At 19.1% G+C, this 13,935-nt stretch overlaps 5 protein-coding genes across 5 annotated transcripts; 3 read left to right on the top strand and 2 right to left on the bottom strand.

Annotated features, from left to right (window-relative positions):
• Positions 1-140: 140 nt before the first annotated feature.
• Positions 141-2,027, bottom strand: SRAE_1000159700 (EGF-like, laminin domain-containing protein; the record flags this gene model as incomplete). The annotated part of the gene is made up of 5 exons (XM_024648572.1): positions 141-297; positions 359-465; positions 507-624; positions 670-1,858; positions 1,916-2,027. The coding sequence occupies 5 exons, from the start codon at positions 2,025-2,027 to the stop codon at positions 141-143; spliced, it is 1,683 nt and encodes a 560-aa protein (XP_024502537.1).
• A 2,672-nt stretch (positions 2,028-4,699) lies between these two features.
• Positions 4,700-5,210, top strand: SRAE_1000159600 (Proteinase inhibitor I2, Kunitz metazoa domain-containing protein; the record flags this gene model as incomplete). Its single annotated transcript, XM_024648571.1, has 4 exons — positions 4,700-4,717; positions 4,767-4,821; positions 4,870-4,917; positions 4,963-5,210. 4 exons carry the CDS (start codon positions 4,700-4,702, stop codon positions 5,208-5,210), a joined length of 369 nt encoding a protein of 122 aa, XP_024502536.1.
• A 585-nt stretch (positions 5,211-5,795) lies between these two features.
• On the bottom strand, positions 5,796-6,320 carry SRAE_1000159500 (Hypothetical protein; the record flags this gene model as incomplete). Its single annotated transcript, XM_024648570.1, has 2 exons — positions 5,796-5,918; positions 5,964-6,320. The coding sequence occupies 2 exons, from the start codon at positions 6,318-6,320 to the stop codon at positions 5,796-5,798; spliced, it is 480 nt and encodes a 159-aa protein (XP_024502535.1).
• Positions 6,321-8,440: 2,120 nt separating this feature from the next.
• SRAE_1000159400 (Hypothetical protein) lies at positions 8,441-8,800 on the top strand (the record flags this gene model as incomplete). Its single annotated transcript, XM_024648569.1, has 1 exon — positions 8,441-8,800. One exon carries the CDS (start codon positions 8,441-8,443, stop codon positions 8,798-8,800), a length of 360 nt encoding a protein of 119 aa, XP_024502534.1.
• A 3,622-nt stretch (positions 8,801-12,422) lies between these two features.
• On the top strand, positions 12,423-13,751 carry SRAE_1000159300 (G protein-coupled receptor, rhodopsin-like family and GPCR, rhodopsin-like, 7TM domain-containing protein; the record flags this gene model as incomplete). Its single annotated transcript, XM_024648568.1, has 3 exons — positions 12,423-12,754; positions 12,806-13,384; positions 13,442-13,751. 3 exons carry the CDS (start codon positions 12,423-12,425, stop codon positions 13,749-13,751), a joined length of 1,221 nt encoding a protein of 406 aa, XP_024502533.1.
• Positions 13,752-13,935: the final 184 nt, after the last annotated feature.

Below are 13,935 nucleotides of genomic sequence, written 5' to 3'. Positions count from 1 at the left end.
TCCAGACTATGGTAAAAATATATAAAAAGAAAAATAATATAAAGGGAGAAATAATATACTGAATGGTAAATTAAGTGGGTGTTTAAATTTATTGTACCAATTTGATAAATTATTCTTTTATATTTTGAAAATGGTTTCTTTTACATATTTGTTAGGATTGCTTTACCAGTTTCTTTAATTTCTGAATTTGATGAATGTGTTGATTCATTAATTTCACAAGTTATTCCTGATAAACCTTTTGGGCAATATTTACATTGTACTAAATGATGTTCATTTATAAAACAATCTATATTACCACTATAAAAAAATAAATATTATTTTATAAATGATATTTTATCATAGTTAATTGGATACTTACGGACAAGGACATTTTACACAATCTTCAGATGTTCCTTGTAAAGGGTCACCATAATAACCACTTGCACATCTTTCACAATTAACTCCAACTGTATGATTAAGGCATTCCTAAAAAAAAATATTAAATAAAATGTTTAATAAAAATTTACAAGACAATTTCCATGATAATCACATCCAGATAATGCATGTCCATTACAATTACAATTAGGTACCTCATTTTCATGGCAATCACCATTTATGGCAGTTCCATGAAAACCATTTAAACATCTAAAAAAAAGTAATAATACTTAAAAATAAAAAATAAAAAGATACCTTGAACATTGAACACCATAAGTATTATGTTGGCAATTTAAACATTTATGTGTTTCTGAATCACAAGAATCTGAATTTCCATTACATTCACATTCATTATTAAAACCTAAATAAATTTTTTTACATATTGGTAAACTTTTTCTTGCTATATCTCTTTCATTTTCATCAATAATTTCAGAGGCATATCTAACTAATTTAGAAGCTAAAATTTGTGGATGTGTATTATTTTTCTTTTTATACTCAATTTCATCTAAAACATCATTTCCAAGCATACGTTCAATGAAACTTTTACATCCTAAAGTAATAATTCTTTTGGCATCTTCCTTAGCTTCCTCTTCAGATATTTCATAAAATTCAATAATTTTATTATACAATTCAAGATCACCAACATTAGGATTCTTCATTAATGATATTAATTCTTGTTTTTGGGAAGCTGTCAACCATGTCAAAAGAGAATCTGGATCATATCTTATAATATGAAATACCTTTTTACAAAATAATCCATAATGTTCAGCTTCATTTCTTTGGTACTCTGTCTCTAATGTTTCTATTATACTTTTAAATGTTTCAACAATCTCATCAGCAGTTGATGTTGATTCATACTTATTTTTTAATGTTTCAAAACCTTCAGGTCCCAAAAGACGTGATAATTGATTTACACAAAATGGTTTAAACATTTCACTAACTTCTTTACGTCTTCTTGTAGATAATGAAACAATATATTCAGCTAATTTACTCATAATATCCCAATGATCACCACCCTCATCGCGTATTTTTTTAATTTCTAATTTTTGTGAAGGACTAAGCCATAACATTTGCTCATCCGTCAATGAATTATCCTTAATTTCATTATATAATGTCATTACCTCTAAACATAATGGTTTAGCATTTTCTGGATTTGATTTAACATAAGATTTAAAGGTAAAACCAGATTCATCAACATTTCTTTTTCTTTTTTTTGATGAATCATTAGATTCCTCAGAATTGGCAATCTTACATAATCTATTTAAATTTTCCAAAGCTGTATGTCTTTGTTTTCCTTCAGTTTCCTGGTACAAACTTATCATTTCTCTCCAAATTTTTTCATCCTCAACCTTATTTTTAATCATATTATGAAGGTAGTCTGATTGACTTGGTGATAACCATTTCATATAATCACTAGAAATACTTCTAGTATGTCTATCAAAATCTTTAATTTTTAATAATTAATAATATTTTTATATTAAAAAAAGGTAAATAATCTTACTATTTATGTATATTTGACGGTAAATTCTGCTTTGATAAGAATTACTTGTAAATAAAAAAAGTATCAAACTTAAGGAGAAGAATTTAATAAATAAAGTAAATTCTTTAGCCATTTTTAGGACAAAAAAAAGATACAATATGTACTATAACAGTGACAGTCTCCTCCTTATATTTTTGAATAAATTTAAAATTTAATATTGATAAAAAATATTACTTTTATTTAGGCAAAAAAAAAAAAATTAAAAATAAAATTTAGTTAATATATTTTTAATAGAGATTAACTAACTATAAAACGGATAACAATAATAGGCTAACTGATAATTAAGCTCTTTGCACATATTGATCATTTATTTCAAGAAGATTTAAAGTAAAGATATTTATAATCATAAGGCTATTATAATGTTATCAGTGATAATTTGTAAAAATATTGATAAGAAAGAATGATTTTGTGTACGTCTTAAAAAAGGTTATTTTAAAAATTTTTGTTCTGACTTTTATAATAATTTATTTTAATATCATTCACAATTGTTCTTTAAAATTAAAAATTATTAATTTTGATTATGGTTTTAAATAAATGTTTAAAACAAGGATGTATATTATATGATTACTTAATCATTTTAATTTATATAAAAAAAATTTGTATAAAATTGTATTCAAATGTTTTAATGTTTATTGAAAAAAAAAATTAAATTTTTATATAATAATAATGTTAAAATTTATATAATCTATCAAAAAAAAAATTTAATCATTTAAATACATATGCTATACTTAAGAATTTAATAGTATGGTTTTTATTAAAAATTTACAAATATCCAACAATTATTTTTACTCAAATTACAATGATGACATCATTTTCAATGCATTGTTAAAAATTTTTTTTTTAAAATAAAATATTATATTTTGTTATAAAATACTATATAATAAAATTTATTGATCAAATATTTTATAACCACATTATTTAAAAATTACATAAAATATATTTTTTATAAAACTAAATTAAGGTAATTTTTATTTTGTATCATTATTTTAATAATTTTCACGAGTTGTGTATTTATTTATTATATAAAATGTATAAGTTAATGTACTTTATTTGGTGGTGTATATTAACTTATTTACAATTCTTTAATTTTTGTCAATGTATCAGAAATAAGTATGTTTTATAGTTTCACGGCTCATTTAAAAATTGACAATTGAAAATGGTGCTAGATCACATTTCCTTAAAACTGTTTAAAGGAGCATAAAATTACAATATAATATATCAAATTGTCATCAATTTCATATATTTACTTTTACCATTGGACATTACTTTATATTAAATCTAAAAAGTAAATTTTACTATTTATTAATAAATGCTAAACTACATTTTTAAAAAATCAACCAGTTTTATATACCAATTATTAAAATAAATACTTTTGAAAAACATTTTATAAAGTTATTAATTATTTTTACCTTATATTTTATTAGAATTCTTTACTTAAATTATTGTTATAATTATATATTATAAAATTTTTTTTTTTATTATAAACAAGAAAGTTTAAATATGTCTTTTCATTATCTAACAAATAAATATTGTATATAAACAATAAAAATAATCTTTTTTTTTAATCTAATGACATTCTACTTTTGACTATAAATAATATCTTAAAATTAAATATATCATATCATCCATTATTTTTAATAAATATAAAAAACTTTTGACAATATAATCTTTTTCTCCCAACAATTGAGATAACTTTTTTCAAGTAGAGTTTAAAAAAAAATTATATCTATTTGTATTTATCATATAAATTTAACTTTTCAGAAACTGATAGAAATTTATTTTATCAGCTATACTTTTTTTTTGATAAACCTTTGAATACAAATATAACTTCCTGCTTTCATTTTCACATGATTTTTGTAAAATGTTTGTCATATTTTTAAAATCTTATATTTTTAAAACAAGGATATTTTTAAAATAATATTCATCAATTTGATCAATTATTATTTACTAAAAAAAAGTTGTTTTTAAAACTATTTTTATTTTTTTTATGATTTACAATCAACATTATATTATCTAAATTGTCACAGTATGTAAATTATGAATGATTATGGTATTTTTTTTATAAATGAATATTTTTATATTCTTTTCAAAGTTATATATAAATAATTACTTAATGTATCTAAAAAAAAATAAAATCTATATAAAAATCCAATTTAATTTATAAATAATATACATTTTTTTTACACTTATTAAAGTATTAACGACTAGTTTTAAAAATATGATTATTTATGTTACATAGAAATTAATAATATTTACTTTCAAAAATAACAACAAAAACATTGAATTATTTTAAAAAATTTCCATCTATTGTTTTTTTTTCTCAAATTTTTTAGTTAAAATAATTCAATCCAAGATAAATTTTTCATATACTTGATTGTTTAGATGATCATTGTTAACTAGATTGATATTATTGATAAAACCTTCCCCTTCAACAAACTTTTGTTTATTATATATAAATGTAAGACGTTTTATGTAAACTTAATTTATTCATTTTTCTGTATTTTATTTACAAGTTTTTAATATTTATTATTATTATAATAAATGTATGGAATGTTAATAATGAAATCAAAATAATAAATTCTTTTAGAAAATTATATATTTACGAACAAAAATCTTTTAAATTTTTATATTTTTCGTAATGCATTCTAAACAATTTCACATAATAAAAATTATTTATTTTTTTTATAATGAAATCTTAAATTTTTATATTAGTTATATATTTTTATCCATTACCTATTTAAATAAATGTTCTTTATATTTAATGTAATAAATCAAATTTATGTTTAAAAAATATATTTATATAATTTTTAAGATAAGTAAAAAGAATAAAATTATGAATCACTTATTTAAATATATTATTTTACAAAGTATGTTGATGATTTTGTCATTTGCAGCAATCATTCCAAAACCTCCAGTATTTTTAGACTCAACCCGTTATCCATCATTATGTTATTTACCACCAGGTAAGTAAATAATATGAATTTTAATCCTATCTTTATTTTATGTAGACTCAGCTCTTTGTATGCCCACTGATATGGATGGAAATTTTATCGATGAAATAAGTGATGATTTACCTATAAGATTTTATTTTGACATCGTCACAGAACAATGTTATCCATTTGGTGCACAAACATGTGGAGGAAATGAAAATAATTTTGGAAGTGAGGAGGAATGTCAAGCCATTTGTAAAGTTACTTCAAAAGAGAACATGGATAAATATGAAAAAAATGTAGGAACACCTTCAAAAATAAATTAAATATACTTAAGAAAAAATTCAATCAAAATTTTCAATATCATAAACGGGTTTTATTTTTAATGCATTTTTTTAAAAATTTATCTTCATCATCCTTAATATTGATTTGTTTTTTTTTTTCCAACTGAATAAATAATTTTAAAGAGAAAAAATTTTAAACTTGAAATTCTTACTAACAAAAGTTAGTTATTTTATACTATAAACTAATAAAAATACTAATTTCATAAACTTAAGTTATGCATTTTCAATTAAATAAAGCTAGTTTTTGTAAGACTTCTTGGAAGGTGTTTAGAAAAAGTAGTAAATGAATTAATTAAGTATAGATACTTATCTACATAATTTTTAGAAATAATCTTTAAAGTACTAAATATTTTAAGTAAAAATTTGTCTAATGAATAAATTTTTTACATAATGATTGATTAAACAATGATACTTGAAGACAAGGATACATATCATGACGATATTAATTTTCTTTTTTTTTTGTTATCTTCTTTTATATTAGCATAAACATTTATTTTATCAAAATCTAGAAATAATTTCTAGCCTCTAGTACAAATAAAAAAAGCCAAAAACCTAATAACAATCTTTTTATCGATAAGTTCCATATTTTTTTCCATGATTTCCCCAATACTCTGGATCTGGAGCATTATCTGGTGGGATACCAAGTTCCTCATCAGTAAATTCATCAAGGTAAGGCATATACCAATGTCCCTATAATTATGATACTTATAAATAAACAAATTTTTTTAAACTTACAAAAATGTGACCTGAATGATAATACATATGATAAGAAAACCAAAACCAGAGTAATCCACTAATAAGTTTGGTTATTGTTCTATCAATATGTGTTGAATGAGGAATATGTTGACGATAGTAAAAATCATGTAAAGGTTTATCTATTCCAGGTGTTCCATTATAATGTCCATCATAAGTATTTTTTTCAGGATCTTCAGGATGACCATTACGGGTACCGGTATTAGCTCCAGCAATGCTTTCAGCTTCTTTAGCTGAAATCCATTTAGAACGAAAAGAGGAAAGAACAAATTTTTGTTGCTTTGGTGTAAGTCCTTTAGATTGGAAGAATAATTTTGTCAATTCTCTTCCAAGAACCATTTTATTAAAGATAAATAATGTATCTTCAAAAAAAAAAAAAGAAAAATAACACTACACAACTATAAACATAATTCCAATGTCAAGTAAAAATTTTATTATTTATCTCTTTGAGAATATGAAATTAAGTGCAAGTTTGAATTATAAAAAGATTTCAAGATTAGGTATTAATTTTAATTAAAAAATTTCATGAATAATAAATCTATTTAAAAATAAATCTTTTTAAATATATAATCTTAAATATAATTAATAAAAAGATTTGATAGAAGTTAAAAATTGAAATATGAAACTAATTTCCGATTTTGTGGTAACCTTTAATTAAAGTCATTGTATTAATAAGGGATAATTAGGGGAAGTGATTGTGTTTTGTGGGGTAACTTCTAAATTTAAACCACCTTTTCTTTTATTATAAAAGAACCTTTCCTAAAATCAGTGAAGCATATAGTATAGATATATGAAAAGATGTTATATGGCAGTAATTAATAAAATCTGCCGGTCCTTGTAACTTAAAATATTATTGGAATCAATCAGTTGTTTTACTTTTTAATTTGAATCAATGAAGGTCAGTTTGAGGAAATGATTGGTATATTTCCATAAATTTAATAACTTCAATATATTATTTGTACTTTAATATTATCTATTGTGTCATCTGTTAACATTTTGAATAAATTTTTTACAATTAAATGATTTTTATTCTTTAATAAATTTTTAAAAAAAATAATTGAGATATATAATAAGATTTAATAGTCAATATATATATATGCTGTTTTTCTAAAATGATTTATTATTTACAAATACGATTAACTATCTTTTATTATTTTTCTAATTTAAATTTAGTAATTCAAAAACAAAACAAAATTTCGTGATAACTAAATTAAAAAAGATTTTCGTGAAAAAAATATTTAGTTAACTTAAACTTTTTAAATATATTATTTAAAGTAATGTATTTTTATTTTGATAATTTACACCAATTCTACATATATAATTATATATTGTTATTTTATATATTTAGTTATGTTTTATTAAAAATATATGTGTCATAGAATATATATGTTTCTAAATTTACATTATTAAAATGGATGAAACTTTTATCCATAAAATTATTACTTCTAGTTTTTGGAAGTTAAGGATAAAATTTATATAAAAATAGTATCATCAACTTTTTCATTGAGCTTATTTGCATTTTACAATTTTTAATCTTTCAAAATTTTTATCTCAATTTTGAATTATTATTTTTGTTATATATTGTAAAATATTTTATTAAAAATGAATAATAATGAAAATGTCAACTTATAAAAATGAAATTTAAGTTAACATAGTAAATGGTATTATTATTTGTTATTGTAAAAATTTGTCAAGCCAAGGAAGCTTAATTTTGTTCTTGACATTTTAAAATATAACTTTATATAAAAGAATTATTGAAAGTTAACACATCTAAATAATTTTATGACAAGAAAACAAATATTATTATTTACTTATTGATAAATTTTAAAACTTCATTTAATTATTTTTCTTAATTCATTTCCATCACCTGTTTATTTATAATAAGTACATTATAATATTATTATATTATAAATGATTAATATATATATATATATATATTAAGTAAAATGGACCACTTAATTGTTTTGCGGTATTGAAACATATTGTAAATATTTATATATTATCCTATAAATAAATAATTTTTTTAATAATAGTAGTAAAGTCAAATCTTATAAAAGTAACTTTAATATTATGGATCATCTAAATTTGTGTTTTCATTACTTTATTGTGTATGAGTCAACAATTGTTGGTACTAATAATGAACTGGTTAGATATACGTTTTGAATTGTAAAATTGATTAATACATAAACGCATTTAATCTTTATTAATCATTCATGAATTTTATTTTATCTTTCTAGTTATGGTAACTATTCAATATATTATTAGTGAAAATCGGAAGCGATTTGCTTGTTTAATTCTTTTAAAAATTGATCTTGTTAATACTATATTATATTTCATATAAAATTTAGTTTGAATTGAAATTAAATTTTTGTGATATATTTTTTTATATTTTATATTATTATTTATTTTTAGGATATTTTTAACACACAACTCATTTTATTAATTTAAAAATTGCAATAATGCAATATAAAATTTATATTTTATTGATAAGTATTATTTTTCTATTTGGATTTGAGAAAAGATATTCATTAGCAATACAATGTTATAGTGGAAGTCAATTACAAATGATTGAATGTCCAAGTATGTCTTGTATTAAACAAACTCTTGGATTAGATACTGTTCGATATTGTGATGGTGTAGGAGTATCCTCAATTTGTCAAACATACCAAATTTTTGATTCCTGCTCAAATATACCAAATTTAGGGTACATCTGTTGTTGTTCTACAGGACTCTGTAATTCAAGTACTCAAAATAAAGGAAATATTTTATTATCTTTAATACCTATATTAATTGGTTTGATATATTTTGTAAGGAATTAAATAATATCTATTTTAAAAAAAAAAACCAATTATTATTTAAACATAGAGTAAAAAAAATTAATTACTGTTTATTTGTAATTACTCTGATTTATAATAATTTCTTGTATACTTAAAATAAATGTAGACTAAAAATAAAATTTAAAATTTACCATTGTTGAAGTATATATATATATATATTTTTAAAATATTTAGAATAATATTTTAAAACAGGAAAACCTTAATTAAAAGTAAATTATTTATTCTTTACCACATCAAAAAGCAACAATTTAAAAAAGTAAATATTATAGTATAAATGAATACTGTATAACTAAAGTATTTTAAGTTTAAAAATTTTTATAAAACTAATTATCAAAAGAAACAAATAAAAAAAAATAAAAATAATAAAAAACTATATAAATATTTACATATTTTAATATAAATATTTCTTAATAAAGAATAAAAGATAAATATGCTTTTTATAAAATTTTACTCTTATAATTTATTTAGATTAAATATTAAATTAATGTCTATAAAATTTTTTTTTTTATCTTTCATAACTAATAAAGACTTTTAAAAAAATACATTTAGTATATTCAATAATTTTTTTTGTTAAAAAGTATAATTCTTATGTATTTTTTTTTTATAGAAAGTAAATAATTTTGTTTATTAGGAAAAAAAAAACTATGTTAAATTTTTATTAAATATATATCATTTATATATATTAATTTTTATTTTATATTGATATATCTGTTATTTGATAAAATAATAATTGATATTATAATTGTACAATTTTATAAATCTAATTCATAACAAGGCGTATATATTTATTATTTTATTGATAATATTAAATATTCAATGCTTTTGTTTAAAAAAAAACATTTTTCTCTTTTAAATGTAAAATTGACATTAATTTTATATTTGCCTTGAAATAATATTATACATTTTTTTTTCCCAATTATTTAAAAAAAATTATTTTTATTGAAATAAGAAAAATCGAGATTCAAATGTAATATGTTTTCACAAATTAATGTTAAAAAGTTTTCTTCTTTTCTTAAACATTATAATAAAAAAAGAAAATTAAATGCCAATAATAAAATATTATAAAAGAAAGTTTAAAAATTTTTTCCATTAATAATTACTTTTATGAATGTATAGGAAAAAAAAAAAATTTAAAAATTTAGGCTTAAAAATATTACACATTCAAAAGGTTAAATAATGGGAAATAATAAATTAATAATAGCAAATGAATATTTAAAAATTTTTGTTTATTTATGCTTATTGTTGTCTCAAGTTACAGTTGTTTACCAACTATTTTATTATACCATTTGAATTATTGCACTTCTAATAATGTGTTTTTTGACATTTAAAGTATAAAACATTTTTTATCTCATTCATTTATTTTTTTTTATACTTTTAAAACATTCAACTCATTCAGAAATTTTATTTTAAATTGTTGTTTTAGTAAATATTGTAGTAATTTATTTTATTTATAAATCTTAAAAATACTAATGCTAATTAAAAATATTTAAAATTTTTCTTCCATTATTTTAAATGATATTGTAAGCTTGATATATTAAAAAAACAAAAGCAATTTATTTTATAAAAATGGGATTGTTTTTTTTTTTGTAATTATGAGATCTCCTAAACGTTAAATTTGTTTTTAATTTATGTTAAAATGATTCAAAAACTGTTAGATGGAAAATACATTATTGATGATACAATTCAATTAATATTTGAAAATTATATAAAAAATATATAGCTTATACTATAATAAACATACTAATTATAATGGTATTATATATATAAATATATCTTGTTTTAACTTAATTTTAAATATAAATAAATATACGGCAGTAATACTCAAATTAAAATTTTGTAATCTGTCGCGTAGATGCTTATTAATAATCCAAAAAAAAAATTTTTTTTTTTCCTATTCCTGTAGCAACATATAATTTATTTATTCAAATATAAATATAATTTTTTTTATTGAAATTTAACAATATTTTATATGTTATGAACTTATTGTTTTTAATAGCAAATAAAATTTTCCTATTATTTACAACAAAAAAAAAATTATGTAGAACAAAATAAGTATAAACATTTTTAATAGACATAATGATATACCGTATAATTTAAATCTTTTTCAGTAACTAATTATTTTCTACTATATTAAAATTAATTTTTATGTATCATTTTATAAACAGTTCTTAAAATAATAATGAGTAGTAATGATATCTTATGGAGTACCATCTAAAATATAATATTAAAAAAAAATCATACAATTTACTAGAATTTTGAATCATTTTTATTATTTTCTAGAAAAAAAAAATTTTTTTTTAATTGTTATTACTAGCTTAGTATTTAATATTATATTATTAAAAAAAACAAAGTTATGTTGTAATAATAGCAGCTTATTTGCTAATTTTTTAGAAAAAAATATCTTCAATAGTTGTCTGGAAGCTATTGTATGTTTGTAAAAATATTTAAATTTTTTTTCCTCAATAATATTTAATATATTTGTTATTTCATTTTCTAAAATTTTTTTCTAAAATTATTAAATATTTTGTGAATTTGTTTCTAAAATCAATCTTTGCTTAGAAGAATATTTTAAGTATAATTAATTATCTTATTATTTTTTTTTATTTATATTTTATTAAAAATAATGTATTATTAATTTTTTTTTACTAAAAATTTAATTGCTATTATTAAAAGTTTATTATGCTATATACTGTCTTAATAAAAATAGACCATGGTAACATTTGAAATATATATTATAAAAATTACTTAAATAATTTATACTTAATATATTTTAAGATTAAATGGAAAAAGTGATGATAAAACATGATATGAATAATAAAATAGTATATTTAGCATTTTTTCTATATTATTAAAAGCTTTCTTATTATATCATCTTTTGTTATATATATTGAATTAAAATTTTTATTCTTTTATTAATATAATATTATTGTCAAAAGATAGTATACACTACACTTGAAACATTATCTTATTTGCTAATTAAAAATAGTAAATATAATTAAACCTAAATTTGCTCCGTAAAAATAATAAAAATTTATTTGAATTTTATTTGAATTGGATATAAAACTCAATAAATTTTTATTTTTAAATTTTTTTTTTATAAAATTTTTGCATTTGAAGAATAAATAGTTATTGACATATTAGAATAAAAATAATTATAAAAGTAATTTTAAAGTAACTATTAGTGAATCACTAAACATTTCATAACAAAAGAGAATTAGGGGTATTTTATAGAAAAAAATAACTGTAATAGTCATTTATTAAAAGATTGTAAAAAAAATAATTTCTTACGATTTTATACTGTTTTTTTTCATCTTTGATATTTATATTCTATATTTATATATATAAAAAAAATGTAAATAATATAAGAAGTGAGTTAATATAAATAATATTATTGTAATTATCTTAGGTGGCCATTTTTATATCGAAATAAAGTTTATAAAATAAAAAAAAAATATATTATATACGTACATCTTTCACTATCTAAACATACAAAATATAGTCCAAAATTAAAAATTTTTATTTATAAAAATATAAAAAAAATGTTTAATTAATTTTTATTATTTTTAAGGCTCTTTTTTTTATTATTATTATTTATATTTCTACGATGGAGTCATTTATTAATGATTCAACTTTATTTAATATAACTGAAATTGAAAATATAGATGATATAGATTGCCATTATGTTGATCATCACCTTATAAATATTCGTTTTTGGTTGGTGTCTGTTGTTGGAACATTTATAGCATTTATTGCTATAATATTAAATACATTTTTATTTTTATTATTTATAACTAATAAATCACACAGAAATTCACCTTCATTATATTTATTGTTACTTGCATTTTTTGATGTTTTTATGGGAGTGTCTTATATACTTGTAATGTCCGGTCGTGTAGTTAAAAATTACTATGGTAATTTATTTCTTCAAAAAATATGGTATGTTTATAAATATATTATATAAAAAAAAATAATATAAATTTATTTAAGGATGTCTTATGTTGTCATAATGATGGTAATTTCACATATTGCTATGACAGCATCATCATATCTAATTGTTTTTGCAACTCTTGAAAGATATATGATAACAATTGGTCATAACAGTGTACGCTTTTTAAGAAAATACCGCAAGATACTTGCTTTATTTGCTGTATTATTAGGTTTTTTTAGTAAAGGAACTATATTTATAGAGTTAAATGTTACAATAAATGAAGAATGTATTGGAACTTTTAATGAATATGTTTTAGGTATTGCTGATTTTTTGTCAGAAAATCATGTATATAATACATATTGGAAATTTTATTATCGTAATATTGTAACAGTTTTACTTCCATTTTTTCTTTTAATGATATTTAATATTGGAATTTTAAATAAACTTAGAAAAAGAGATAATCATATAATGACATCATTTTTATTAAAAGAACAAGAAAATTCAAAAGCAAGAAAAACAAAAATTCGTGCTGCAACTAGGACAACAGTTCTTGTTGGATTAACTTACCTTTTTTCAAATGCTTTAAATGTTATAATAACAATATGGGAACATGTTGATGCAATTGCTTTAACTGAAATGTATGTTATTTTTTAATTATATGTACAAAAAATTTTTTTATATATTAAATATTTTAGGTATTTTGATTTTTATGTTATCTCTGTAGATTTAGTTTCTGTATTAACTGTTATTGCATCAGCAATGAGAATTATAATTTATGCTTGTAGTCAAATGACAATGAGAAGTGAAATAAAAAATTTCTGGAATAATGGTTTAAGAAATCTTAATTGTAGTAATAGAAAAAAAATAAAAACTCTCAAAATGGATACAAGTAGTGATGATGAAGATGTTTTAGATGGTAAAAAAAATATCGATGAAAAGAATAGAGTTTCTCTTTCAAGTATAAAAATTGATAATAATAGTCAAAATAAAGAATTTTTAGTATAATTTTCATTAATAATAATTATATGGTTATTTGAAATTACATTTTTTTTTCAAGCAATATAACTATTTTTATTTTTATAATTTAATATTAAAATATATAATTTATTGCATATTTATAATTTTAATGCAATAATTTAAAGATTTTGTTAATTATAATTTTATAATAAATATAAAATGTTTTGATATT

This window comes from Strongyloides ratti (assembly GCF_001040885.1).
Source record: "Strongyloides ratti genome assembly S_ratti_ED321, chromosome : 1".
In the NCBI taxonomy this organism is placed as follows: domain Eukaryota; kingdom Metazoa; phylum Nematoda; class Chromadorea; order Rhabditida; family Strongyloididae; genus Strongyloides; species Strongyloides ratti.
This window is presented reverse-complemented; position numbering and strand designations above follow the sequence as displayed.